Here is a 24792-nt window from a genome sequence, read left to right on the forward strand (position 1 = left end):
CACACAGCTGCCCGGGGTGTTGAATGGGTATTGCAATGCCAGGACGGGGCATATCTGCCCGTTATTTTAGTCCAGGGACATCTTTAAAAGAGAACAGTGGCACAGGCAGAGTAAGAGTAACCTTCAATGTTCTACAGCACAGGAGGCTAACTGTGGGCAACGCCGACTAATCGTCGCCTTTCAGTGTAAGCATTTTGGGTGTTCTCAAAACACAGGAACGAATGACATCAGAGGTGATGGACGCGCCAAGTGCTCTGATAGGACCATGACGCATTGTGTGCCTGTGCTGAAATACCCCACTGGACCCCGTCAATATGCACAACTGTTGTGCCCATTCAACATAAGAACACACTTTAAGAGAAGAGCATCTAGGCGTTGTATACCACGGGAAATGCTTAGCTAGGTTTGCGTTCTTCATGAACACAAGTTGCCACTGCCACAGCCCCAGATGCAAATGGAAGCCCCAAGCACAGGCCACGCACGCGGAGGGATCTGTGAGTTGGGGTTCTGTTTTTTGGCAAGAGCTAAAGCTGCTGGCAGGGGGGTGGGCAGAGTGGACTCACCAGTTGGGAGTGACAGGAGGGGACCGGGAAGGCAGGCTCTTGGTTTCCAGATGCTCCACCGACAAAGATCTCCGCATGGCCGGGTTCCACACCATCCCACCAATCACCTTTTTGCAATATTGGTGATTTACAGACCTGGAAAACCAGAAGCAGTTTCACTTTCCACACTGACACGCTCAACCACAAGGACACGAGAGGCCACCCGCTTCTCCTAGGCAGATGCTGCCAACACGCGAAGGACAGCGGCCGCGTGGACAGCCGTCCACAGCCAGTCCCTTCTGGCTTTCCTTATGTCATGTCATCTCTTTTGCCGCCTGGTCCTCACTACTTCAGGTCGCAAAGTTGCTTCCTGAACCAACCAAGCCTTTCCAGGTTAGAAGCAATTCCAGGATAACACAGGAACACAGTTCCCACCACGTCAAGGAATTCTCATGCAACCCACGCTACAATGAGGAGAGACATCAACCCTCCTCCCAGACGCTCTCGCTCATCTTAGCAGGTGGAAGCCACTGCCATCCATCCCTGGGCGCTCTTGGCGAGAGAGCCCCAGAATACACTTAGGAAGTGACTTCCAGCCCCGTTCCTTGAACATGCTGCCCTGCAGGTAACTTCTGAATTTTACTGACAGCTGACAGCCAGAGAATCTCAATCTTCCCATTAGAAAATGCATTATTTCAGAGGAGGAGTCTGGATCTCCACTTTGGAAATTCACATTTTCAGTTCTGGTGTTTGTAAACTGTGATCTATGGTGTAATGTCTCATGAGAACATTCTCCGCCTCTCCTCGTGACTGCCAATCATCCAAGCACAACACAGAAGAACAAAGAACAAACGAAAGCACAAACGCAGTACAGAACTCCTCTTAGAATATCCTGCACGTGCGCAGCAACAGGGCTGGGGCCACCCTCATCGTGATGCTCATGGTGGCGGGGACAGGAGCATCTCCCCGCAGAGACAGGCTGGCTGGCCTTGCTACCACAGTGCCCCTGACTCAGGCCAGAGTGTCAAAACAAGGGGAGTGAGCTGCACGACCCCAGGGCCTCTTGGAACAGATTCCCAAAACCCGTGTCACATGTTACTGATAGACTCCTGGAAAAAGTATTGCATCATCCCACAGGCTTGGGAAACACGGACCTCATTTCTTTACGTGGACCCTTTCAGAGGAGGGCACATGCATGTGTGTGGACATCTCTCCTCGGTGTTGGGCGGATCACGCAACCTCTCAAGCCTCCCTATCTGCCAAAGAGAGGTGATGGCAATGGGAACTCCCCAGGAAGAGGAAGTCAGCCCTGAGAGTCAAGATCTGCTGCTGAGGGGCACCCCACACCCCCAGTGACCCCCTCTGATGCACGCAGGGCAGCAGCAAGGGCTGTGACGCTGAACCTGCGCCGGCCTGTGACCGCTGCCATCAGCAGAGGTGCTGGGCCAGTTCTGCCCTTAAGGGGCCCAACCAGTTCTGTCTTTGGAGTGAAGGAAGCTCAGCCACACTGCCGGAGGGCCCACCTGAGCAGGCCAAGGGTCTGGGTGAGTCCAGGCTTCCGGGTGCTCCACCAAAGCACTGGGCGTATGAGAGAAGTTGTCTTGGCGCCTTCTTACCCAGAAATCCCACTGTTATTCAAAATTGCCTGGGGCTAGCAGGATTTCAGATTTTGGAGTTTTTTTCAGTTTTGGAATATTTGTCTAAACTTAATGAGTTGAACATCACTCATCTGAAAATTGGAAACCCTTGTGACACTCAAGATGTCTCAGAATTGGGAGCATTTTGGGTTTTTGGGTTAGGGACGCTCAACCTGTACCACAAGGAGTGGAAGAATCCTCTGGCCAAGCTGTTCCCAGATTCCCGACCCACAAAATATGGAGGTACACCAGCATGGTTGTTGACTTAAGCCGCCAAGATAGGGGTAGCCAACCCAAATTCATACTGAAGTCCAATAAATTACTTTTATATGTTTAATAACAGAGCTAATGAATGTATAAAAACACACAATAGATGGGGGAGGCGTTGTGGTGCTCTGAGTTAAGCCACCACTTGGGGCACCCATGTCCCTATGCGAATGCCTGTTTAAGTCCTGCTGTGCCACTTCTGACCCAGCTCCCTGCTAATGCACTGGGGAGGCAGCAGATGATGGCTCTAGTGCTTGAGTGCCTGCCACCCATGTAGGAGACCTAAATGGAGTTCTTGGCTCCTGGTTTTGTCCTGGCCCAGTCCTGGCTGTTGCAGTCATTTGGGGGAATGAACCAGAGAATGGAAGATGTCTGTCTCTTTCTCTCTGGCTTTCAAATAAATAAAATAAATCTTTAAAAAATATTAGGGTGCCAGAGCTGTGTTCCATACAGACAATAATTTGTGTCCCAGCTGCTCTACTTCAGATCTCGCCCCCTGCTAATAGCCTGGGAAAAGCAGCAGCAGATGGCCCACGTGTGTGGACTCCAACCACCCACGAGGGAGACCCAGATGAAGGCCCTGGCTTTGCCCTGGCTCAGTCCTGGCTCTCTCTTTTCTCCCTCTAACTCTGACTTTCAAATAAATAAATAAATAAATAAATAAATCTTTTAAAAAAATACTCGACAGAATTTAAGAGCTAAAAACTTGAGGAATATATTTACTCTTGGCTAAGAGAAGACACTAAGCGAGAATATTTAGCACCATACACATCATTACTGATCCTGATAGAAAAAAGTCGCTGAACTGTCTAAGGTAGTTCCACACATCTGACAATGGCTCAGACATAGGTCTCATTTATTTAGTAACAGCCACATCACCAACAGCAACAAAATCACAAACATAATTTTGAGAAGCCAACAAATGATTTTGAAATTCTAAGAATAGCTTGAAAAACAATGTCTGCTACCTCTTATATTTAGAAGGCAGTCTGAGAACAAAGAAAGAAAACAAAAGGAAAAACTGCATGGTGGCTTCATTTAGCGACTAAATAAATTTTAATCCAGGTCAAAATTTATGTCAATTATATATAAGTTAATATATATATTTCTGCTACTGTACTAGTGATTAAATATTGTTAATGTCATTCGGTGGATAACAGTACCTGTCTCACAGACAGTGAGAGTTAGATATAATTACGAACATGCCTGGCATAAGTGCTCGGTAACTGCCAACTAGAATTACTACTATTATTTTGGAATTATTATAGGCAGCATATCCCAAAGTCACCTGACTCCACAAATCTTTATTCTCTTCACCGACTCATTTACAAAATTCATTTATTTGAAAGGCAGAGAGACAGACAGATGGACAGGAGGTTCCCATGCACTGGTTCACTCCCCAGATGCCCACCATGGCTGGTACAGGGCTGCGTCAAAGCCAGGAGCCAAGAACTCAAGCAGGTCTCCCATGTGGGTTGCAGGGACTCAATTACTTAGGCCGTCACTGCTGCCACGCAGCATCTGCATTAGCAGGAAGCTGGGGTCGGGGGCCAGAGCCCAGTATTGGATCCAGGTACTCCCACATGGGACCCGAGTGAGGAACGTCTCAACCGGTGTCTGAACTGCTAGGTCAAATCCACCCCACCCACCCCCATTCATTTTCATGGAGCATCGTAGGGAGTTAATGTCAATGGGAGAGGCTGGCTTGGTGACATCGGGTTGGAAAAGGCTGGTGCTGGGATGACGCCCAGGGTCACGGCCATGTGCTCCTTTACTGTGACGTGGTCGGGGGCGGCTGCAGTTCTGCTTGCTTGGGAGCTCTGAGGCCAGCGGCTGGGGGGCCAGAAACAAATGCTGAGAACATGGACACCCCTGAGCACGGGCGACTGCTGGCCAGGGTACTCTGCCCTGGGCTGTCCACCCCCAGTGGCCACATCTCATCTCCTGTGGACAGTGTCCCTGCAGCATACTCACTTTTTGGGGTTCCTGGAACCCAGGGTCCAGTACTGCGAGAGAACATTCTTCTCCTGAGGTAGCAGCTTCTTTGCCTGGAAGAACGTGTGGTGCTCCACGCAGGACTTCCACAGGTTCTTGCACGAGCGGTAACTGAGCATGTTGAAGGCCACGATGTGCTCCCTGGCTTCCGTCTGGGAGGAACAGTGCCAGAGCGGCCATCAGCATGGGGGAGGGGCGCGGGCGGGGGCGGGAGCAGGGCTTAATGTGGTCGGTGATAATCAGATGGCAGGACACAGGCTTGGAGACCGCCGTGGTCACCCCCAGCGTGATGGGAGTGTTTCTGAGCAGGAAGGGGTGCCCACCTTGATGACAGTGATGATACAGGTGACGGGAATCTACTCTTTATCACCCAGGGTCCCTTACGAAAGCATTTCCTCCGAACCTGCTCTCCTTGCTGAGTTGGATATATTTGGAGCAACCAGACAAGGACGGTCTGATCCATTCCTTTTTGGATTTAGCCCCAGGAACATCTCTCCCCTATTGGACAATGGCGACTTTAGAACCCTTTGGGTTTCTTTATTTGCCTCCCAGAGAGCACAGGGTTAAATCCAGTGCTCAGAAATGAGAATTGTTTGCTTTATGTTCATTCTATGTGAGTTCAGGTTTTAGGCTTTTATGTTAAATGCTATCCTCATCATTTGGTGCTACCCAGTGTCCTGCACTGTGGGGCTTCGGCCACCCAGGTTCTCGTCCTATCTGAGCTCTAGTGTTCTCATTTCCAAGTTCGCTGCTATGCAGGGCCATTTTTAGTACGTATTATCTTTTGAAAAATTGCGAAATGGACATAGTGACGGTAAGTGAAAACCATGCAGTGGAACAGGACCAAGCGAGGGGTCGTGGGAAGAGCAGGCACCTTGGACTCCTAAGGATCGGGTTCAGATTCCAGCTCCCCCAATTCAGCAGCTGTGGGAGCCGCAGTTCCCTGACCTCCAGGTCTTACTTCCCCCGCGGCTCGGCAAACTGAGCGATGGACGTGCCATGGACTCCTCTTAGGGGACACGGCCGGCCAGCCACCGTGCGCTCTGCACATATCAAGGGAAGAAGTTGACCCTGCGGGCATGCACTGCCGCTCTGTGGAGGGCTCTGGGGGGCGTCTCCACCCTGATGCTCTTTTATTTCATCCTCACAGTTCCCTGAGAAGCGGGCTTGACTGCATTTCCGGAGACAAGGGAACACAGGCTAGGGCATGCTCAGTCACCTGCCCAGTGGCTAAGTGGAACAGCCAGGATCTGAACGCACTGTCTCTGCCTCCAAAGAAGCAAATTCCCCAAGCGGAGACATGGAGGGAACGACACAGAGACTGCTGGGGCTCTGAACCCTGCTGCCATCACCACGCCACGCTCCTTCCTCCCTGCTAAATCGCTGGCAAAGATTTGCCAAGCCCTGGACGACACTGAGAGCTGAAGTCGCTTACAAAAGACAAGACACAAAGCAGGCGTGGACATAACTCACCTGTTTTTGTCGCTGATGTATAAAGAACTTTTTCCTTTTGAAAGAAATTTTGAGGATGTTTACCCTGCAAAAAACATACAAGAACGCAAATAGACAAAAAACAAAAAATAAAACAAAATAGAAATCAAACACAAACATCAGGCACCAGCCAGGCTGTGGCTGACGCCTCTCTGCTGTGGCATCTATTCCCCGAGCCTGGGGGCTCTCGGCTTCCTGGCTTATTTCACTGTAGAAGCGGTGACAGCCCTGTCGCCTCAGCCGAGTGCCAAGGATCTAACTGAGCTGAGCATGACACAAGAGCCCTGGATTATGATGTGGCCTTTAAATAACAAGAAGCAGGGGAAGCGCGCTCTCCCTGCCCTAAGCTTCTTTTATGACCCAGATGCTCTGTAGGGGCCGGTGGAGGCGTGGGGAAGACAGTTGGGGGCAGTGTGGAGCAGCAGAGCGAGCACTGGCCTGGGTGGGCCTCCCAGCTCCATGACTTCATCGTCACGTGTCAAGTGTGTGAACAGAATCCCGGCCACGCTTCACTGAGCACTGTCTACACACAGGCCGCTACAAAGGACCTTACAAACAAACATCTCCAATTGAGCCTGGCAATGATCTCTAAAAGCATGGATTGTTGTGCCCAGTTTTCAGATGAGGAAGCTGAGGCTCAGACACGTGACCCAGGTGCTGGAGATGATTCAGCCAGGAACGCCTGCAGCCAGGATTTGAGTCTCACGTGCCCCCAAGCCTGTGCATTTCCCCAGGGGGTTCCCTGTTGCACGTGGCTATGCAGTATATAATACAGGCAGGCAATCTGTTGGCAGGGGGAGCCGTTAGACAACTGAGTTAAAGTGCCCGGTCTGGTGCGTGTCACAGGCTACCTGCCACTTCCCCAAAGGCAGTGAGGGTTCACGCGGCCATCATGTGCCAAACAGCAGATGCTGGTGCGTGCCTCTGTTCTGCAGAATAAGCCCAGGATCTGCCTTTTCATCCTTAGGCTGCTCTGGCCCCTGGGAATCTGTGCTTCTCCTGCTCCCCCACTAGTCTAGATCAGGGGGCCCCTCTGCTGGACACTGCCTGGTTCAGAGGACTCCCACAAGCTGACGCCAGTCTCTGGACTTGACAGCTTTCTCTTCCAGAGCTAACCCTATACGGGGCAAACACAAACTATGTGGTTCCTGGGTGTAAGGCCCAAAAGTGGCTCCCTACTGCCCTTCACTCATTCATAAGGGAAAAAGCATGTACAGAGGGTCTTGCTGTATTGTTTTGGGGATGGAGGAGACCAGAGAGTGGGCACTGACAAAGTTACAATGGAGACAGGCACTAAAGAAATAATGATGCATATACAACTAAATCACTGCTTGTGTGTCCACTGCATGCAGGAGTCCAGTGTCTCCTGAGAGTATGAAGGACTAAGTGGATGCTCCATGCCCTGGAGGCCCAGCCTCTCTCCTGGGACTCCCATGCCCACACCATGTTCCAGCCTGACCCATCCACCTCCCCACCTCCTCTGTCCTCCCTTGTCTTGCAACCTGCGTGCACACACACACACACACACACACATGTTGTACCTATAGTCTAGAATTGATTCTCTTGGGTCAACATCCAGGTGGTCTTCAGACCTTGTCTGGAGTTCACTGGCATGGGCTCAGGGCCCTTCCCGCATCCCGCCCTTCATGGGCACCTCACCATGCAGTGCCAGCCTCCCTGCGGCTCTCTGCTGCTGGCACCAGAGGCGGGGGCCAGGCCTCTCCAGGAGCCAGCCTGATGCTGAAGGGTGAGGGTGCTTTGACAGGTCTGTGGGTGAGCCTGGGGTGGGGGGCGGGGGACCTCCAGGAAAGGGTGCTCTTTATGCACCTGCTTCTCAGGATCAAGTCACCCACCTCCTTCCTGACATGGCCTCATGGGACTCACAACTCCCATGAAACGTGACAGTCCAGCCTCTGTCTGTGGGACCTTGGGAGGTTCCTAAGCTGGACCCAGGCAGCTCCAGGCCTATGGCAGCTGGGGGGAGCCCCGAGCCTCTGGCGGGGCTTGGAGAGGAAAAATGAGCCCTGACTTCCTCTCCTGCTGCTGCTGTTTTGCCCACACTCCATCTTTTTGACACATTTGCACTTTTGCTTCTGCATCTCTGCCCGCCTGCAGCAAGTGCTCCCTCTCCCCAGCCGCCCTGGCACGGCTGTCCCACCCCATCCCGTGCACCACCACGCTGTCACCTGCCACGACGGCCTTGCTGCGGTGTCAGCTCCCCTGAACAAGGCTCCCTGTTGTCGGGCGCATTTTAAACTCGACCTTCAGTGCCATTTGGCGCCAGGAAGCCCCTTTTCTCTGAGGTTTCCGGTCCCTGCGGACCACTGTGGCCTGAAAATGTCCGCATTTGTCTCGACTCTTTCAAGAGAGTGAGTCCACAACGCCACACCTTTCGGTGACAGCCCATGGCTATAATTGTTCTATTTTAGTCCTCACCCTTGTTATCAGTCTCTTCCTGTGCCTGATTTGTAAGTCAAACTTCCCCACAGGTGCAGATGTGTCAGGAAAACCATGGTGCACATAGGGCTCAGGGCTGTGTGTAGCTTCGGGCATCCATGGGGGCTGCTGGGACTCGTCCTTCATGGACAAGATGGTGGTGCAGCCCCCCTCGCTGGCTGCCTCGGGTTCTGCCCTCCCACCAGGCCCAGGCACATGCGTCTTTGGGGGTCCTGAGTGCTTAGAACCAAGCTAGACACTTGGTCACAAGTTCAACCAGCAACCAAGGGACAGAACTAAAAAGAGACAGCTTTTCCCCAGAGCAACCCCAGGGAAGGTTCCTTAACTGTCAGGCTTGTCTGTTTCCTCTGCCCCACCTGCCATGTTGCCACAGAGGACCCCAAACCACGGGCTGACACAGGGGGAGGGGGAGGGGAATGGAGGGGGCAGAACGCTGGTATTCCCAAGCGCTCCATCTGGGTGGACTTCAGAGGTCAGAGGCTAAAACCTGGAGGAAACGTTCCATCCCTTCTTTAACGATCAAAGTTCAATGTTAGCCAACAATGCTGTTCTTGCTCAGCACATTCTTACAGCGTGATTCAGAAAACCGTTCAGGCTGGTGCTTACCAAGGGTAGAAACTCGTGCAGATGTGTTTCCTGTACACAGCGATGCCCGCCGACGCCACTCCGATGGTGAGATCTAAATGGTGTAGGTCCTGCCGAGGGGAAGAGCTCAGGTTCACAGTGGGCCGCCCTCACCCAGTGCCCTTCCTGCCTCTCTCCAGAGGACAGTGTCACCCAGAAAGGGCAGAAGTCCCCGTTTAACAGAGCCTTAACCTCCAAGAACAAATGCCTGTCAGTCCCCCTCCCCCAACACTGGCTGTCAGCGACGCCTGGTTTAGAAAGCTACCAGGTGAGCCCGCCCATTCCACAGGAGCATTGAAATAAACACCCCGTTTCAAGTTTTTCCGCAATGGGCGCTCGGCAGCCATATTACGATCAGAAAGCCCTTGATCCCTGCACAGCTTTACACAAAACTCCACTCCCATTCGCGGAAAGGCATTATTCAGCTACCATGATGGCCATGGGAATTTAGAAGGGCACGGCTGCTGATTGTAGACGTGACCGAGAACTACACAGTGCTTCTAAGCCCAACAGAGCTGACACTGCCGCTGAGCCTGTGTGCAGCGCGCTGCCGCAGACAAGCAGCAGGAAGCAAAGAGGGGCCCCGGGCTGTTTTCAATCAGTCTGAACACAAAGTGAGCAGAAATCAACAGACATTTAAAATAGTACAGTCCCTGCCCTTGACATTCCAGTCTCCCATCAGATGCTTAGGAAGGAGGGGCAGAGTGTGAGTTAGCTGTGGCCGAGCGTGAATCCCGGGTGTGCCACTTGCTAGCCAGGCTGCCTTGGACCTCCAGATTTCAATTTTTCCTGGTTATCGTAAAGATGACAGGACCCATCTTGCAGGCTGATGTGGGAGCATAGAATAAAGAATCTAAACAGGACAGAGTTTTCTGGAACAGGGCTCGGCTTGTGGTAGGAACCATGAACCTTCCACTGCAGGACAGATGGTTTCCCAACAGCAACGTGAATGTGGGGAGTTTGAGAAACTGGACAGAGACGCCAGTGCTGACGCAGGAGGCAGGCTGGGAATGCACATGACAGGGATCCAGCTGAAACCATGTGCACAAAGCAGAATAAACCTGCCTAATAGGAGGACAGGCGTCATTAAACCAGACGCCTCCCATCATAATGCAGTCAGCTCTTTTGTTTCCATGGGTTCTGCGTCCACGCTTTCAACCACAGATCAAAAACATCAGGGAAAACAGGTACATACTTTCTCCTTGTCATTATCCCCTACACAATACAGCATGACAACTACTTACAGTGCATTTACATTGTATCGGGTATTCTGAGACATCTAGAGATGATTTCAAGTTTCAGGAACAATGTGCCTAAGCTGTATCTATGCAGATTCTAGAGCATTTTATACCAGAGACTTGGGCATTGCAGACATTGGTACACATATGTGTGTGCGTACGTGTGTGCGTGCTGGGACCAGCCCCAGGGGGTACTGGGGGATGACTGTGAAGGGAGATAGCAAGCAGGTGTAACAAAAGACCGACTTGGTGAATTAAATCAAAGGTGAGTACATAAGGAAATAGATGAATGGTTTTAGTGGGCCAAAGACTGGGTCTTTCAGTCTGCACCTCAACCCCCGTTATCAAGGGCAGTTACTGCTCCCCAAACTCCTACACCCACCCCTTGTTTCACAGCTGCTCCTGGGGCCCTGCAAGTAGTCGTGCACTTTGGCAGAAGTGATGTGTCTCTTCTGGGCTGCAGCGTTGAAAAGCAGGTGTGCAACTCTCCAGCTAGCACAGGTACGGTGGTCTCAGGGGAAGACAGTACAGCTGTGATCTGGAAGTGGCCTGGATCCTGACTTACTACCTGGGGGGAGGGGAGGGCAGCCCTGAGAGGTGCCCAGGCCCTGGGGCAGACCTGGCACTACCGAGAAATCAGCTTTGTGCTCTCAAGTTATTGAGACTGCAGGGGTTTGAGTTCACATAGCACAGCCTCGTGAAACCCAACCTCCTCTGACACCAGAGAGGTCTCCTTCAGGCAGGAAATGGGCTGGCCTCTGGAGGCCAAGGGGGCACTGCCCTGGGGGTCCTGGAGGGGGCGGGTGCACAGGTCTACTCAGGCCGGCACCAGGCCTGCCTCCTACTGAACAAAGGTCTACGAGACCTCTATCTCAAATGCAGTATTATTGGCAACTGGGAGAAAATCTAGTCAAATCCCCAGGTAGGTATTTTGTAAGACCCAATATCTTTTTCGTGACTTTATTAACTAAGTCACAGCGTGCCTACCTCTTAAGGCTGTTATGGCACTGAAGAGAGACAAAAACAGATTCTATGAACTGAAATCTGTATAAATTGCAAAAAAAAATTACACTCCCTTAAACTTTGATCACAGATGCACTCAGCAAAGCCTCAGCTTTCTCACCTGTGAAACATACACTGACTGTTCAAGGATTCCACAATCCTAAAATCAGAGTCTATGGCTTCTTAGAAAAGCAGCTAGAACAAAGTCTGGCAATTGTTCAGTTAATGCTTGCTTCCTTTAGGCTGTGATGTGAACCACTTAACAGGCAGAAAATGTTACTGCTGTCACTGCTGAAAGGTCAAAAGCCAGCTAGACAGTATCACGTATGGAGCCACTACTCATGCGCTCTGTGACCTTTGCTACCATCATGAGGATGTTTCTCCACCTGTAAAATGGGGAGAACCATAATACTTAGCTCAGTGCTAACCCTAACCCTAACCCTTAACCCTAACCCTAACCCTAACCCTAACCCTAATGTACTGGGAGAAGTACATTAATCCACTGGCACACGGGAACTGCTCAGTAGGTGACAAGTATAATCTGCTGTTTTAAAAATAGCTACCAATTTAAACCAATTTATTGATTTTCAAATGCATAATGCTTTTTAAACAACTATCATATTTGAACAACTAGCTCCAATTTTGGTAGGACTTACAATTAAGTAGCAGATACCCTGGCTCATTAAACTGTCACTGGAAAATGGACTTACATACTTTTTTTGCTTCTTTAACCACAAGATGAAATGATCTTACAAAAATCACAAGAGTCTAGCAGCCTGACTTCTTTCAAGGAAAAAAACCCTTCAAATACAAAAGTAAACACACACACACACACACACACACAGAAGAAAACACCTGGTAAATGACCAATGAAACTCAGTATTTACTAAATGAACCTTCCGAATAACTCTAAAAAGGTCTTCTTTGCTACAATGGAAAAGAGTTTCATCAGAGATTTTCAGACTTTCAGAATATAAAATGACAAAACAATTCAGACCCCAATCGTGTATAGGATACATACCCTACCACTGTGCAGCTCCACCCCGTAGAAGTCGAGGGTCCGTGCTATGTTGATAAAGCAAGATTCTGCTTCTGACTGCTTTAGCCCACTGCGGAAGAAAAGAATTAAAAAATTCTCTCAATAATAGAGGATATAATGCCAATTTAAGAAATTTTTTTAAAAAACCTCAAAAACTTGGTTTTTAACCAAACATTGCCCTAGGTTAATAAATACCTTTTAAAATCAATCTTAAATAATATAAATCTAAATTCTACCAAACCAGGTTTTTCTTCCTGTCTGCTGAATTTGACTGCATTTCATCTTCTCATTTTTTTTTTTTTTTAAGTTAAACAATACTCCCTATCTTGTGGGTTCCCAACAGGCAGATGGAGAAGGCCGTTACCTGTCAGAATGCCTACCCGGCTTGTTCCACGATGCTGAATTAACCTGTCGCCTTGAGGTCTTTCTGCCTTTATGCCTTCAGCAGTGGCCACAAACTTCAAAACGCCACTGGCCCAGTACTATTTCAGGACGCTGACTTCTGCCCGGGCGATCGCTCTGGGAGAGGTTTGGCAGTGTCTACTGAGAAGGTATGCCGGTTGCTTGGTCTTTGTTTTGATGGCCTTCCTAGGCTCCCTTGGGAGCCGGCCTCCTGAGTCAGGACAGGGAAGGGGAGGCTGGAATTGGGCCTATCTGTTGCACCTGGGGCTGCCCCGAGGTGGCTGCTGAAGCCAGGTGCTCCCTCCTTGGTACGAAGGTGACTGCCACCAACTGAACCCGGGGAGGCAGGGATTCGGCCAGGCTGTCCGTCTGTCCCCTTCTTAACAGTCCCCGAACGAATGGCCCATCGTGGTGACTGCGGCAAACTGCTAAAAAGCTGACTTGCTAAGGTGAATTTGCGGGGTGATGGGATTGCAATGGGACATTCCATTCCCGTCTTACCTGACTTCAAGGCCAGGCTGAAAAGGATGGCAGCGGCCATCACCCTCAGCCCTTACTGGCCTGCACCCTTCACAGAAATGCGCCCGATGCCAGATCTGTCACCCTGGCAGCTTGGAGGCTTCCCCACCCCGGCCCCCAGCATCCTGGAAGAGGAGTCATGAGCCAACGTGAGATGTCACGTTGAACGCCAGGGATGCGACGCCTGCAAATCCCCAAAGCAGGTGTCTGGAGCACTTCCTCCTCACCTGTGCTGCTCGTGCAGAGACTCCACTTTTGCTAAAAAGTCCCTGTTTTGATCCGGAATAAACTGACTGTCGGCGAGATAGCCTGGCTGATGCACGGAAGAATTGTAGTCTCCGAAATGAGCTAGGAAGATAGAAGGGGGGGGGGGGGCGGTCATGAGCTTTGCTTTTGCAATACGGTCTGTGTTTACAAGCATCTGTAGCATCACCAGAGAAACAGGACTCGGAATATTCTTCCGGGACGTTCTGCCACCCCATGACCTGCTACCACGCATTAGCTCCAGGTCCCTACGTGTCATCCAAACCCTGGCTGGATACGGGCTAAGTCCTGTCACCTGTGATCCAGCCCAACTCTCACTGTTCCAGAGGTCACACAGGGATAGAACCCAGGGCCTCTTTTAATTTTTTTTTTTATTTACTTGACAGGTAGAGTTATAGACAGTGAGAGACAGAGAGAAAGGTCTTCCTTCCACTGGTTCACTCCCCAAATGGTTGCTACGGCTGGCGCGCTGCGCCGATCTGAAGCCAGGAGCCAGGTGCTTCCTCCTGGTTTCCCATGTGGGTGCAGGGGCCCAAGTGCTTGGGCCATCCTCCACTGCCCTCCTGGGCCACAGCAGAGAGCTGGACTGGAAGAGGAGCAACTGGGACTAGAATCCGGCCACCCCTATGGGATGCCGGCACCGCAGGGGGAGGATTAACCAAGTGAGCCACGGTGCCGGCCCCCCCAGGGCCTCTTTTAGTCCCAAGCCCCCTCCACAGTCATGGTCAGCAGCTGGCACTCATTCCTGGGTAAAGAAAAAGCAAACCAACTGGGGAAAATGCCCCATCCTGTATGCCCTGGGCAGGAGTTCTGCCGCCCCCCACGGTTATAGTGACATTGGACCAAGCTGTTGCAAGCAATGGGTGTGAACAGGAGACGGCGTGTGGACCTGATCGCTCTCTGCATCATGACCCGTCCCTGGCACTCGGGGAGGTGGGAACGGGGGCACCATGTGTTTGTAGGCCACAAGGGGAGTGGTAGGGAAGGTGGGGCTGAAGGGTCAGGGCCCTGGCAAGGCCTGGGACAGGGTTCCCAGGGAGAAGAACATGTCCCAGGGAGAATCAGAAGATAGGATCTGTCGGCCGTCTCAGCGGGGAGCTGCAGCTGCAGCTGGAAGAGGAAGTGGGGTGGGGGTCTTACGGATACACTTCAGATTGGCTGCCGACCCAAATGGTTCTTCTCAAAACGTGATAGGGGCCAGTGCCGTGGCTCAATAGGCTAATCCTCCGCCTGTGGCACTGGCACACCGGGTTCTAGTCCCGGTCAGGGCGCCGGATTCTGTCCCGGTTACCCCTCTTCCAGGCCAGCTCTCTGCTGTGGCCTGGGAGTGCAGTGGAGGATGGCCCAAGTGCTTGGGCCCTGCACCCCATGGGAGACCCAGATAAGTACCTGGCTCCTGCCATCGGATCAGCACGGTGCGCCAGCCGCAGCATGCCAGCTGCGGCGGCCATTGGAGGGTGAACCAATGGCAAAGGAAGACCTTTCTCTCTGTCTCTCTCTCTCACTGTCCACTCTGCCTGTCAAAAACAAACAAACAAACAAAAACAAAAAAAACTGTGATGGGGCCGGTGCCGCAGCTCAATAGGCTAATCCTCCGCCTGTGGCGCCAGCACACCGGGTTCTAGTCCCGGTTGGGGCACCAGATTCTGTCCCAGTTGCTCCTCTTCCAGGCCAGCTCTCTGCTGTGGCCCAGGAGGGCAGTGGAGGATGGCCCAAGTGCTTGGGCCCTGCACCCGCATGGGAGACCAGGAGGAAGCACCCGGCTCCTGGCTTCGGATCAGCGCAGTGCGCCAGCTGAAGCGTGCCGGCCATTGGGAGGGTGAACCAATGGAAAAGGAAGACCTTTCTGTCTCTCTCTCTCTCACTGTCCACTCTGCCTGTCAAAAAAAAAAAAAACAAAAAAAAAAAACCAAAAAAAACCCAAACGTGATAGGAGGGGCTGGTGCTGTGGTGTAGCAAGTAAAGCTGCTGCCTGCAGTGCCAGGATCCTTGCTTCAAGTCCTGGCTGCTCCACCTCTGATCCAGCTCTCTGCTATGGCCTGGGAAAACAGTGGAAGATGGCCCAAGTGCTTGGATTCCATGTGGGAGACCCAGAGGAAGCTCCTGGTTCCTGGCTCTGGATCGGCAAAGCTCCGGCTATCACAGCCATTTGGGGAGTGAACCAGTGGATAGAAGATGATCTCTCTCTCTCTCTCCTCTCCTTCTGCCTCTCTGTAACTCTGCCTTTCAAATAAATAAATAAATCTTTAAAAAAAAAAAAAAAACCTGATAGGAATCATTGATGCTTGGGATCTCATGAGTATCCCTGGGAGCCGGCCCAACCCATACAACTGCACATGGCTTCCTAAAGACTCAAAGCATTTGGGTGTCTAGACTGCGGACAACACTGTGAGAAGGATCCTGGGTGAGGAGTCAAGGACTGGGCTGGTGGAACCTAGCAGCACACATTTCCCTTCCCCAACTCTCAGTTTTCCCCTTTGTATAAAAACAGGAGTGAGATGACCGTTAGCTCTGATAGTCTGAGCTACTCCACTTTCTTGACAAAGAGCTTTCATTTTATCTTTTTCTTAAAAACATTAACCTTGAGGGGCCAGCATTGTGGTGTAGTGGGTTAAACCACTGCCTCCAACGCCAGCATACTATATGAATGCCGGTTCAAGTCCACTTCTGATCCAGCTCCCTGCTAATGCTCCTGGGAAAGCAGCAGAACACGGTCCAAGTAATTGGCTGTCTGCCACCAACGTGGGAGATCTGGATGGAGTGTCAGGCTTCTGGCATTGGCCTGGCCCAGCCCTGGCCATTGCGGCCATTTGGGAAACAAACATGTAGATGGAAGATCTAACTAACTCTGCCTTTGAATAAATAAATAAATCTTTATAAAAATATATTAACCTTGATCTTTCCAAAAGTTCTCATGAATTTCTTTCTGCAGCTGGCTCGAATGACGGTGTCTGAGGGCTCTCAGCATTGTATCAATTCAACCCAGAGAATTTTAGGATCATTTTTTTTAAAAGACTTATTTTATTTGAAAGGCAGAATTGGAGAGAGAGAGAGAGAGAGAGAGACATGGAATTGATCTTCCATCCTCTGGTTTACTCCTCAAATGGCAACGCTGGCCAGAGTCGGGCCAGACTGAAGCCAGGAGCCGGTAGTTTCTTTCGGGTGTCTTACATGGGTGTGGGGGCCCAAGGACTTGGGCCATCTTCTACTGCTTTCCCAGGTAATAGCAAAGAGCTGGATAGGAAGTGGAGCAGCCGGGACTCAAACTGGTGCCCATATGGAATGCCGGCACCACAGAAGACAGCTTAACCCGCTACGCCACAGCGCTGGCCATCTAGAGACTTTCTAAGCCAAATTCCCTCTCGGCCACAAGAGCAGCATTTAGGAAGGCTGTGGGAAGCTTCCTGGTCATGTTTTCCTTTATGTCTGCTTAGCCCTGCTAGCCCCCATGTGCCCTCACACCCCAGGGCTGCTCCGGGAGACTTACTCTGTTACCTCCTCACACTGTTCCCTGCAGGCTGGGGGCGGGGCAGAGTCACTCTCAGGGCCTGGCAGCAAGCACACACAGTAGGGTGCTCAGGGATTTGGGTGCTCAGACCCAACCTCAACAGAGGCTACTGCTGCCGGGTTCAGCTGTGGAGGGGGAAAGGGCAGAAAGGGATCTATGCACGCGGGCTTGGTTGAGGCTGGTCCGTAGGACATGACAGCTAACTAAATGTGGCCAAGTTGTAGACGGACATGCCATGGCTTGGAGATGGAAGCACAAGCGTGAGTGAGAGACAGAGGGAGCGAGCGAGCAAGCATGTGGGGCTAAGGGCATAGGGGTGTGCCTACAGGAAATCCCTTGGAAGCCCTTACACGGGGAACCCAAACGGGAGATTGCAAGAAAGCCTCGGAGTCACCTCGTTCCCACTCCTGACGCTAAAGAGGGAGAGGCAGGGGTGCAGAGGGCTCACTTTTCAGAGCCCGGCGGACAGAGCTCTGGCTGGCGCCCTGCCAGTCCACCAGCCTTACCCCAAGTCCCCAAAGGCCAACCAAATGCTGCAAGTGACTTCCGAGGGCCTCAAGGCAGAATTATTAAAGTTCGCTATTAAAGTTTGTTCTGTTGGTTTCACGAGCTCGTGGAGCTCCTGCTGGCGGCTCCTGACCAGGGATGTGGGCAGCAAGGTTCTCTCGTGAGCTAAGTATTTTGCACTTAACTCAGGACCTATTATTTCTCCCTATCCGGTGGTTTTCAAACCCTGAAACCTTGAGGGGGACTCTGAAAAGCTCTGAGCTAACTAACCACTAGGGGGAAACAGCGAAACAGACATACACAGTCAAGGCATAACCCTGGGTGCTTCCCACGTAGATTTCAATGAGGGCTTTCATCCCCATGAAACAGACAAGGAAACTGAGACTCAAAGAAGGGACCTGGCACCGCTGTCCAGCAGGAACTCTGACCACAAGCCCTACTCTTATCAGCTTCCTGTACTGCATGCCTCAAACTCCCGGGAGAATATATTTTCCTATTTCTGGAGAAGCAACACACGTGAAAGCTAATTACTGCAGAAAGACAGGAAGTAAGTGCTTCTGTGGGAAATGCCTTGTCTTTGGAAGTCCACACTTTCTTTGGCGGACAATGGTTTATGTTTTGCAGCAAACAGACAGCACCTCCCATGCTCCCCACCGTAGTGTTGGGAGTTGTTTGCTGGGGAAGTCCCCTCCCTGCTACTCTTCCAACTCTGCCTTGATCTCAGAAGCTAGCAGGGTCATTCCTGTGATGAGTTTCTGGCCTCCCTCCCTTTCCCCCAAGCAGGATGGAGAGCAGAGACAACAGCACTGGGTCCAGGCTGCCTGCCCACCACACAGTGGCCTCCCTGCGTGCCCAGAGGCTGCACGAAGCACAGGCTCAGGGAACATTATGGAATACATATATCCTTCCCAAAACTTAGCTTTGAGCCTCATAACCCCTTGACAGGCCAACAGCAATTTCCCACCATCATGTCTTTGCAGGTACTTCACCTACTGATCACTTTTTATCTAATAAGAAAATGTGCCTTGGGGCTGGCGATGTGGAGCAGAGGGCTAGGCAGCTACCTGCAATTGCCAGCATCCCATATGAGCCCCGGTTCGAGTCCTGGCTGCTCCACTTCCAATCCAGCTCCCTGCTAATGCACCTGGGAAAGCAGGGAAGATGGCCCAAGTGCTCGGGCCCAGACGAATCTCCTGGCTTTGGCCTGGCCTAGCCCGTGCGATTGCAGCCATTTGGGGAGTGAATCAGTGGATGGAAGATCTCTCTCTCTCTCTCTCTCTGCCTTTCAAGTAAATACATCTTTTAAAAAAAAGAAAAAGAAAACGTGACTTGGTTGACTCATCTGGGGTAAGACTTATCTTCATCTAAGCACTGCTTTTGGAACAATTTAGTGAAATGTGTCAGATAAAACATATGCATTACCTTTTGACCCAGTAATTCCCATACTCATGAATTAATCTTATAGAAATGCATGCATGGAAACATGAAAATACATCTATTTATTTCCTAAGGGGAGAGGACTAAAGAGCCTGCATCTGAAACTACTTGCCTGCTTTTTCAGTGTGACAGTACCGCTAACACTGCCATTGAAGCCATTACACTTTTCAGGTGCAAATCACTCTGTTCAGCTCTTTCAGAGGGGAACCTGACTCCTGAAGCCTGGCATAGGATTTTTTAGAAAATGTGGGATCTTGATTTTACTCTAAACAGAGCTCGGTGTTCATAATAGGTGATTCTGTAGACAGCTTTCTCCAGGGCAGACAAGGAAATGGAGGAAGGGTTAACAGCAGCCAGGTGCCAGGCACTGGTCTAAGAGCTATGCACTGAGTGACTTATTTCCTCTTTACTACAACCCCAGGTGAAGGAGAGGAGGTCTGGAGGGGCGCAGGTTCACACAGGTGTATGTGAAAAGCCAAGGCCGGGGCTGCAGGTAGTCTTTGCCTACTCAGTGAGAGTTTCTATGGCTCCCCTTCACACCTATTATTTCATGTGAACCAAGTGCTCACACCGCAAGCCCTCTCATTCCTGACCATCACCTCTGTGGGGAGCAACTGGGAGCAACTCGGACTAGACTAAGTTACTGGAATTAAGACTTATTCTTGGCCGGCGCCACGGCTCACTAGGCTAATCCTCCGCCTAGCGGCGCCGGCACACCGGGTTCTAGTCCCGGTCGGGGCGCCGGATTCTGTCCCGGTTGCCCCTCTTCCAGGCCAGCCCTCTGCTGTGGCCAGGGAGTGCAGTGGAGGATGGCCCAGGTGCTTGGGCCCTGCACCCCATGGGAGACCAGGAAAAGCACCTGGCTCCTGGCTCCTGCCATCGGATCAGCGCGGTGCGCCGGCCGCAGCACGCCGGCCGCGGCGGCCATTGGAGGGTGAACCAACGGCAAAAGGAAGACCTTTCTCTCTCTCTCTCTCTCTCACTGTCCACTCTGCCTGTCATAAAAAAAAAAAAAAAAAAAAAGACTTATTCTATGCATCTGCTCTCCCACAATATGGCGCTGGGAGAGGAGGAAACAGCTTCTACACAGCTGCCTCCAGTTCAACCAATAAACAGCAGGACCTGCTCCTGATTGGATGAGAGCAGCGTACTCGGCGTGTGGGTAGCAGAGTTGGGATTGGTGGAAGAGGACTATAAAGGAGGAGAGAGACAACATGCACCAGGAACATCTATCTGAAGGAACACCTGAGGAACATCTGAGCAGCCCCTGAGAGGGCCGGCCGGCGGTGTGCCGCTCCCCCGCGGAAGTGGGGAAAGTGGCAGGGGGAACCGCCCTTCCACGGAGGTGGAAGGGACGGTAGCCAACCCGGGAAGAACCAGCAGCAAACCCGGGGAGGGCCGAGCAGACGAAAGAACAGCGCAGGGTTTAGTGTTGTTCCTCCACGAAGAGGGGGAGCGACACACCTCTGTGCTACAGATGAGAAAATCAAGATTCAGACAGGTGATCCCACACAGTGGCAAACAGAGAGGCCAAGGCCAGGTGTGACTGCACCTGCTCTTGGGCTCCTCCCTCCCAAGCTTGAAGGTCTAGCGAGGACACCAAAGCTCACTCTTGAGATGTGGGGGAGCTCATCTCCTTGCCTGCTCAGCCTGGCAGAGACATGTGCTCCAGAGCTCAAGACCCCAGGCTGCCCGGCAGCCGTGCCCTTTCTCAGATGGAAGAGCTATGGCTGGGCCTGGGCCAGATGTGCTGTGGGGAGAGGGGAACTAACTAGCTAACATCTTTCTCTTTTATAAAGATTTACTTATTTATTTGAAAGTCATAATTGCATATAGAGAGGGAGAGAAGAAACCATCTATCAGCTGGTTCACTCCCCAAATGGCCACAATGGCCAAGGCTGGGTCAGCCCAAAGCCAGGAGCCAGGAACTTCTTCCGGGTCTCCCACGTGGGTGCAGGGGCTCAAGGATTTGGGCCATCTTCTACTGCTTTCCCAGGCACATTAGCAGGGAGCTGGATCAGAAGGGGAGCAGCCAGGATGTGGACTGGTGTCCATATAGGATGTTGGCACTGTAGGCGGTGGCTTTACCTACTGCACCACAGTGATGGCCCCAAGAGAGAGGACTTTCAAATTTGCCCAGTGTCCTCACGATGTAACCTCTTCGAGTTTCCATTAGCAGAGGAAGAGCTGCAGGTGAGACAGAGACTGACATCAGGTGTTGTCCTGTGCACAGGCTCAGTCTTCGTGCAAGTCATGCAGTGCCCCTGATGCCCCCGTCCCAGGTTCTGCGCAGATGGGAGGTGAGCTGCAGGCCCGACCACTTGGCTCTTGCCCTTCTGTTTCTGTCCTTTGCTGCTAGGGACAGGGACAGACTGAGAGTCACCTCAGCAGTCCCGCTCAGCCTTATCTTCCAGGTTTTTCTTTTTCCCTGTCTCAGTTGACACATAAGAATTGTACATGTTTGGGGCCAGTGTTATGGCAGAGTGGGTTAAGCCACCACCTGTAATGCAGGCATTCTGTATGTGACCCTGCTGAAGTCCTGGCTGTTCCACTTCTGATTCAGCTCCCTGCTAATGTGCTAGCTAGCTAATTATCAAGTGACACTCTGTCTCCTGGCTGGCTGTGCACCCTTTTTATCATGCACGCCCAGCTCCTAGCCCAGGATCTGATGTAGAATAGATGCAAATGAAGTTCTGTTGACTGAACAAGTGGATCGTTATTCCTGCCTAACCAGTGTTGATGGAAAATTCCACCTGGGCTTTCTATCCAACATGGTAGCCGCTAACTGCACGTGACTAGTCCATGTTGACACACGCTACAAGTCTAAAACTCAAACTGGTTTTAAAAGATGTGCCATGAAAGATTTTTTTAACATTGCATAAATAATTCTTACACTGATTATACATTAGAATAATATTTTGATACACTTGGCTAAATAAAACATTAAAAATTAATCTCATTTATTTCATTTTACTTTTTTTTTTTAACATGGGTCCTAGAAAACTCAGAATTAGGGGCCAGAGTTGGGGCACAGTGAATTAAGCTGCTGCCTGCAATGAGCACAACCAGTATCAGAGCACTGGTTTGAGTCCTTGCTGCTTAGCTTCAGATCCAGCTCCCCTCTAATGCGCTAGGGAAGGCAGAGGTGACCGAAGCACTTGGGCCCTGGACACTCATGTGGGAGACCTGGATAAAGATCCTGGCTCCTGGCTTCAGCCTGGCCCAGCCTGGATGTTGTAGCCATTTGGGGAGTGGACCAGTGGATGGAAGAACTCTCTCTCTCTCCCACTTTCTCTGTCTGTCCCCCTCTCTCTGTCACTCTGCCTTTCAAATAAATACATTTTCTTTAACAAAAAACAAACAAACAAACAAAAAAAAAACAAAACACACACAAAAAAAGTCAGAATTACATATGTAGCTCTCATTATATTTCTACCAGACAGCATTGCTGTAGACCAATGTATAACCCACTAGCTGTCCTGAAACTCTAAAAATAAATTCCTAAGAACCCAGCAGTGTTTTAAGAGTAGCACTAAATAAGCAGCAGCAGTGACTTCCAGCGAATTCCTTAACCTAGCTGGGTCTCAGTTTCCATGTTTATGAGAGGTGAGTGGTACAAATATTTGTCCCACTGGGGTTTGTACGAGATCAAAGCCAAATACCTGGGCAGAGACTGTGGAAAATGCAATGTGCAGCAGCTGCCTGCTGGCTCGTGGGCTCCCTCGGGAGAAGGCTTCACACCACGGCTCCTCTACTCCTTTGCCCTGAACCACTGTCTTCAATCCCACACCCCCCGGCTGGAGGAAACCATAAGTAAGGGACAAAGGGGCCGACTGGACAGCTGCCCAATCAGATTCCTGGTGGGGAGGGACCAGGGCAAGCAGGAGAAGCCGGGGCCTTTCCCGGAACCCTGGTCAGGACGACGTGTGCACCTGTGCCCCACTCCCTCCGTGACTTACATTGTACGGCATAGGATGCTAGAACCACGGCCGAGTTCAGAGGGCAGGTTAGCCTGTCAGGAGAAAAACACATTAGCAACATCACGAGAACCTATGATGGCCCGCAGTGCTCACAGGTCCCTGTCTTTGTCTTTCTCTTCTTGGGTTAGTCATTAAACCACACCAGGAGTCATAACAAAGACAGCTTTACGATACAGATCAATCTCAGTGTTAAATCTCTAAAACAACCCAATCTCTGTGACCATGAAGTGACAGGCTGGTGAACATTTTGGCTGCTCAAGAGAGGTGAAGCTCACATCTCTAAGAGAAAAAAATGAGAAACTCTTAGATCCACAGGCAGCCTTCAAATCTTTCTAGTAAAGACCTGAGACTTTCTGTCAGGCTCTCACTAAACCCCTGAGTTGCAGGGACTGTAATCCTCCATTACTCTCTTTCTAGAAGGTAGACATCCTCTTAGAAGGGAAAAGTAGAAAAGTATTTTTGCATTTTAAAGCTTGCAATGCCTGAATTCATTCCTTAAGATTCCCACACTGGTTTCCTCTCTTGAAGACCTACTGGGTCCAGTGGTCCATGCACCTGTCATCCTGCATGGCCTGGCCTCACCCACGCTTCCTCTGGAACTCACTACCTCCCCCTGGTGCCCCACTTCTGCCAATGACTGCACCTCTGTCCTGGTCAGACTTCAGATCCTATGACTGCCCTCCTTGCTCCACTCAACAGCAGTCGGCTGGCCTGGGAGCTCCTACCACAGACTGGGCGCAGGGAGAACGCGCCAGGGATGGGCAGGAGCGAGGGCTCTTGGGAAGGCGTGTGAGGGGGTCTGATGAAGGGAAGCATGCCCACAGCAATCCTGGAAGATGGGGGTTTTAGAAGCTTTCTTCCTGACAGTGCAGTGGGGAGCAGAGGAAACACACAGTTTCCATGGCAGCCCAAGAAGTTCCCAAGATGTGACTCACCCGCCCCTCTGACTTAGCCGGCTGGCCCTCCACCCGTGCACCGGGCTGTGCGTTAAGCAACTCTGCTCACCGAGGGGCCCCCATCTTTCCTGAGGTGACCCTGCTCCCGCTATCACCTTTGAACGACCATTCCAGGGCTGCAGGTGCATTCGGGCCACGCCCCCCTCTCTCTGGAGATCTCCAGTGCTCAGGGGCAGAACAGGCCATGACAAGCACCTGCCATTTGTTCTCCTACCCAGGTGGGCTTCAGTGACATCTACGCCATAGTCCTTCTTGGAGGAAGAGCAGGGACGTGGGATCTGGGGACGAACTTTGGAAAGAGGCTAAGGAGCTTCTGTTTAGATGGAAGAAACACCCAGGCCGGTGCTGCGGCTCACTAGGCTAATCCTCCGCCTTGCGGCGCCTGCACACCGGGTTCTAGTCCCGGTTGGGGTGCCAGATTCTGTCCCGGTTGCCCCTCTTCTAGGCCAGCTCTCTGCTGTGGCCTGGGAGTGCAGTGGAGGATGGCCCAAGTGCTTGGGCCCTGCACCCCATGGGAGACCAGGAGAAGCACCTGGCTCCTGGCTCCTGCCTTCGGATCAGCGCGGTGCGCTGGCCGCAGCTCAACGGCCACGGCGGCCATTGGAGGGTGAACCAACAGCAAAAGGAAGACCTTTCTCTCTGTCTCTCTCTCACTGTCCACTCTGCCTGTCAAAAAATAAAAATAAATAAATAAATAAAATAGATGGAAGAAACACCCTTCAGAGAAGCCAGAGGAAAAACAAAGACTGGTGTCTGAAACGCATACAACAGATCCCTGAATGCCTACATTCTACTCTCAATTTGGTCACGACCAAGCACCATGTTCCCAGACTGATCCCTTCCTTTCTCTAGGGCTCGGCAGGAGGAAGCTGACGCCTGGAGCACGGCTGCCATTCTAGAGTTCTCGCAAGCCAGGGGGCAAGCTTG

At 51.4% G+C, this 24792-nt stretch overlaps 1 protein-coding gene across 6 annotated transcripts in view; it reads right to left on the reverse strand.

Annotated features, from left to right (window-relative positions):
* PTPN3 (protein tyrosine phosphatase non-receptor type 3) overlaps positions 1 to 24792 on the reverse strand; it is a 111487-nt gene that overhangs the window by 42979 nt on the left and 43716 nt on the right. For 4 of the 6 annotated variants that reach the window (XR_016211268.1, XM_051855937.3, XM_089301439.1 and 1 more), the window contains 7 exons: positions 22889 to 22941; positions 13441 to 13561; positions 12275 to 12362; positions 8996 to 9084; positions 5915 to 5978; positions 4421 to 4593; positions 564 to 698 (listed from right to left, as the gene is read on the reverse strand). Coding sequence is in view for 5 of the 6 variants with exons in the window: in XM_051855937.3 (XP_051711897.2) it covers positions 564 to 698; positions 4421 to 4593; positions 5915 to 5978; positions 8996 to 9084; positions 12275 to 12362; positions 13441 to 13561; positions 22889 to 22941 (723 nt within the window). In the remaining variant the exon portion in view is untranslated. Of the gene's footprint in view, positions 1 to 563; positions 699 to 4420; positions 4594 to 5914; positions 5979 to 8995; positions 9085 to 12274; positions 12363 to 12656; positions 12840 to 13440; positions 13562 to 22888; positions 22942 to 24792 lie in introns of those variants that run through there. The other 2 variants (XM_070055430.2, XM_070055426.2) reach the window with 2 other exon arrangements.

Source organism: Oryctolagus cuniculus, chromosome 1 (assembly GCF_051225735.1).
Source record: "Oryctolagus cuniculus isolate XC-2025 breed Fujian yellow rabbit chromosome 1, ASM5122573v1, whole genome shotgun sequence".
Lineage (NCBI taxonomy): Eukaryota > Metazoa > Chordata > Mammalia > Lagomorpha > Leporidae > Oryctolagus > Oryctolagus cuniculus.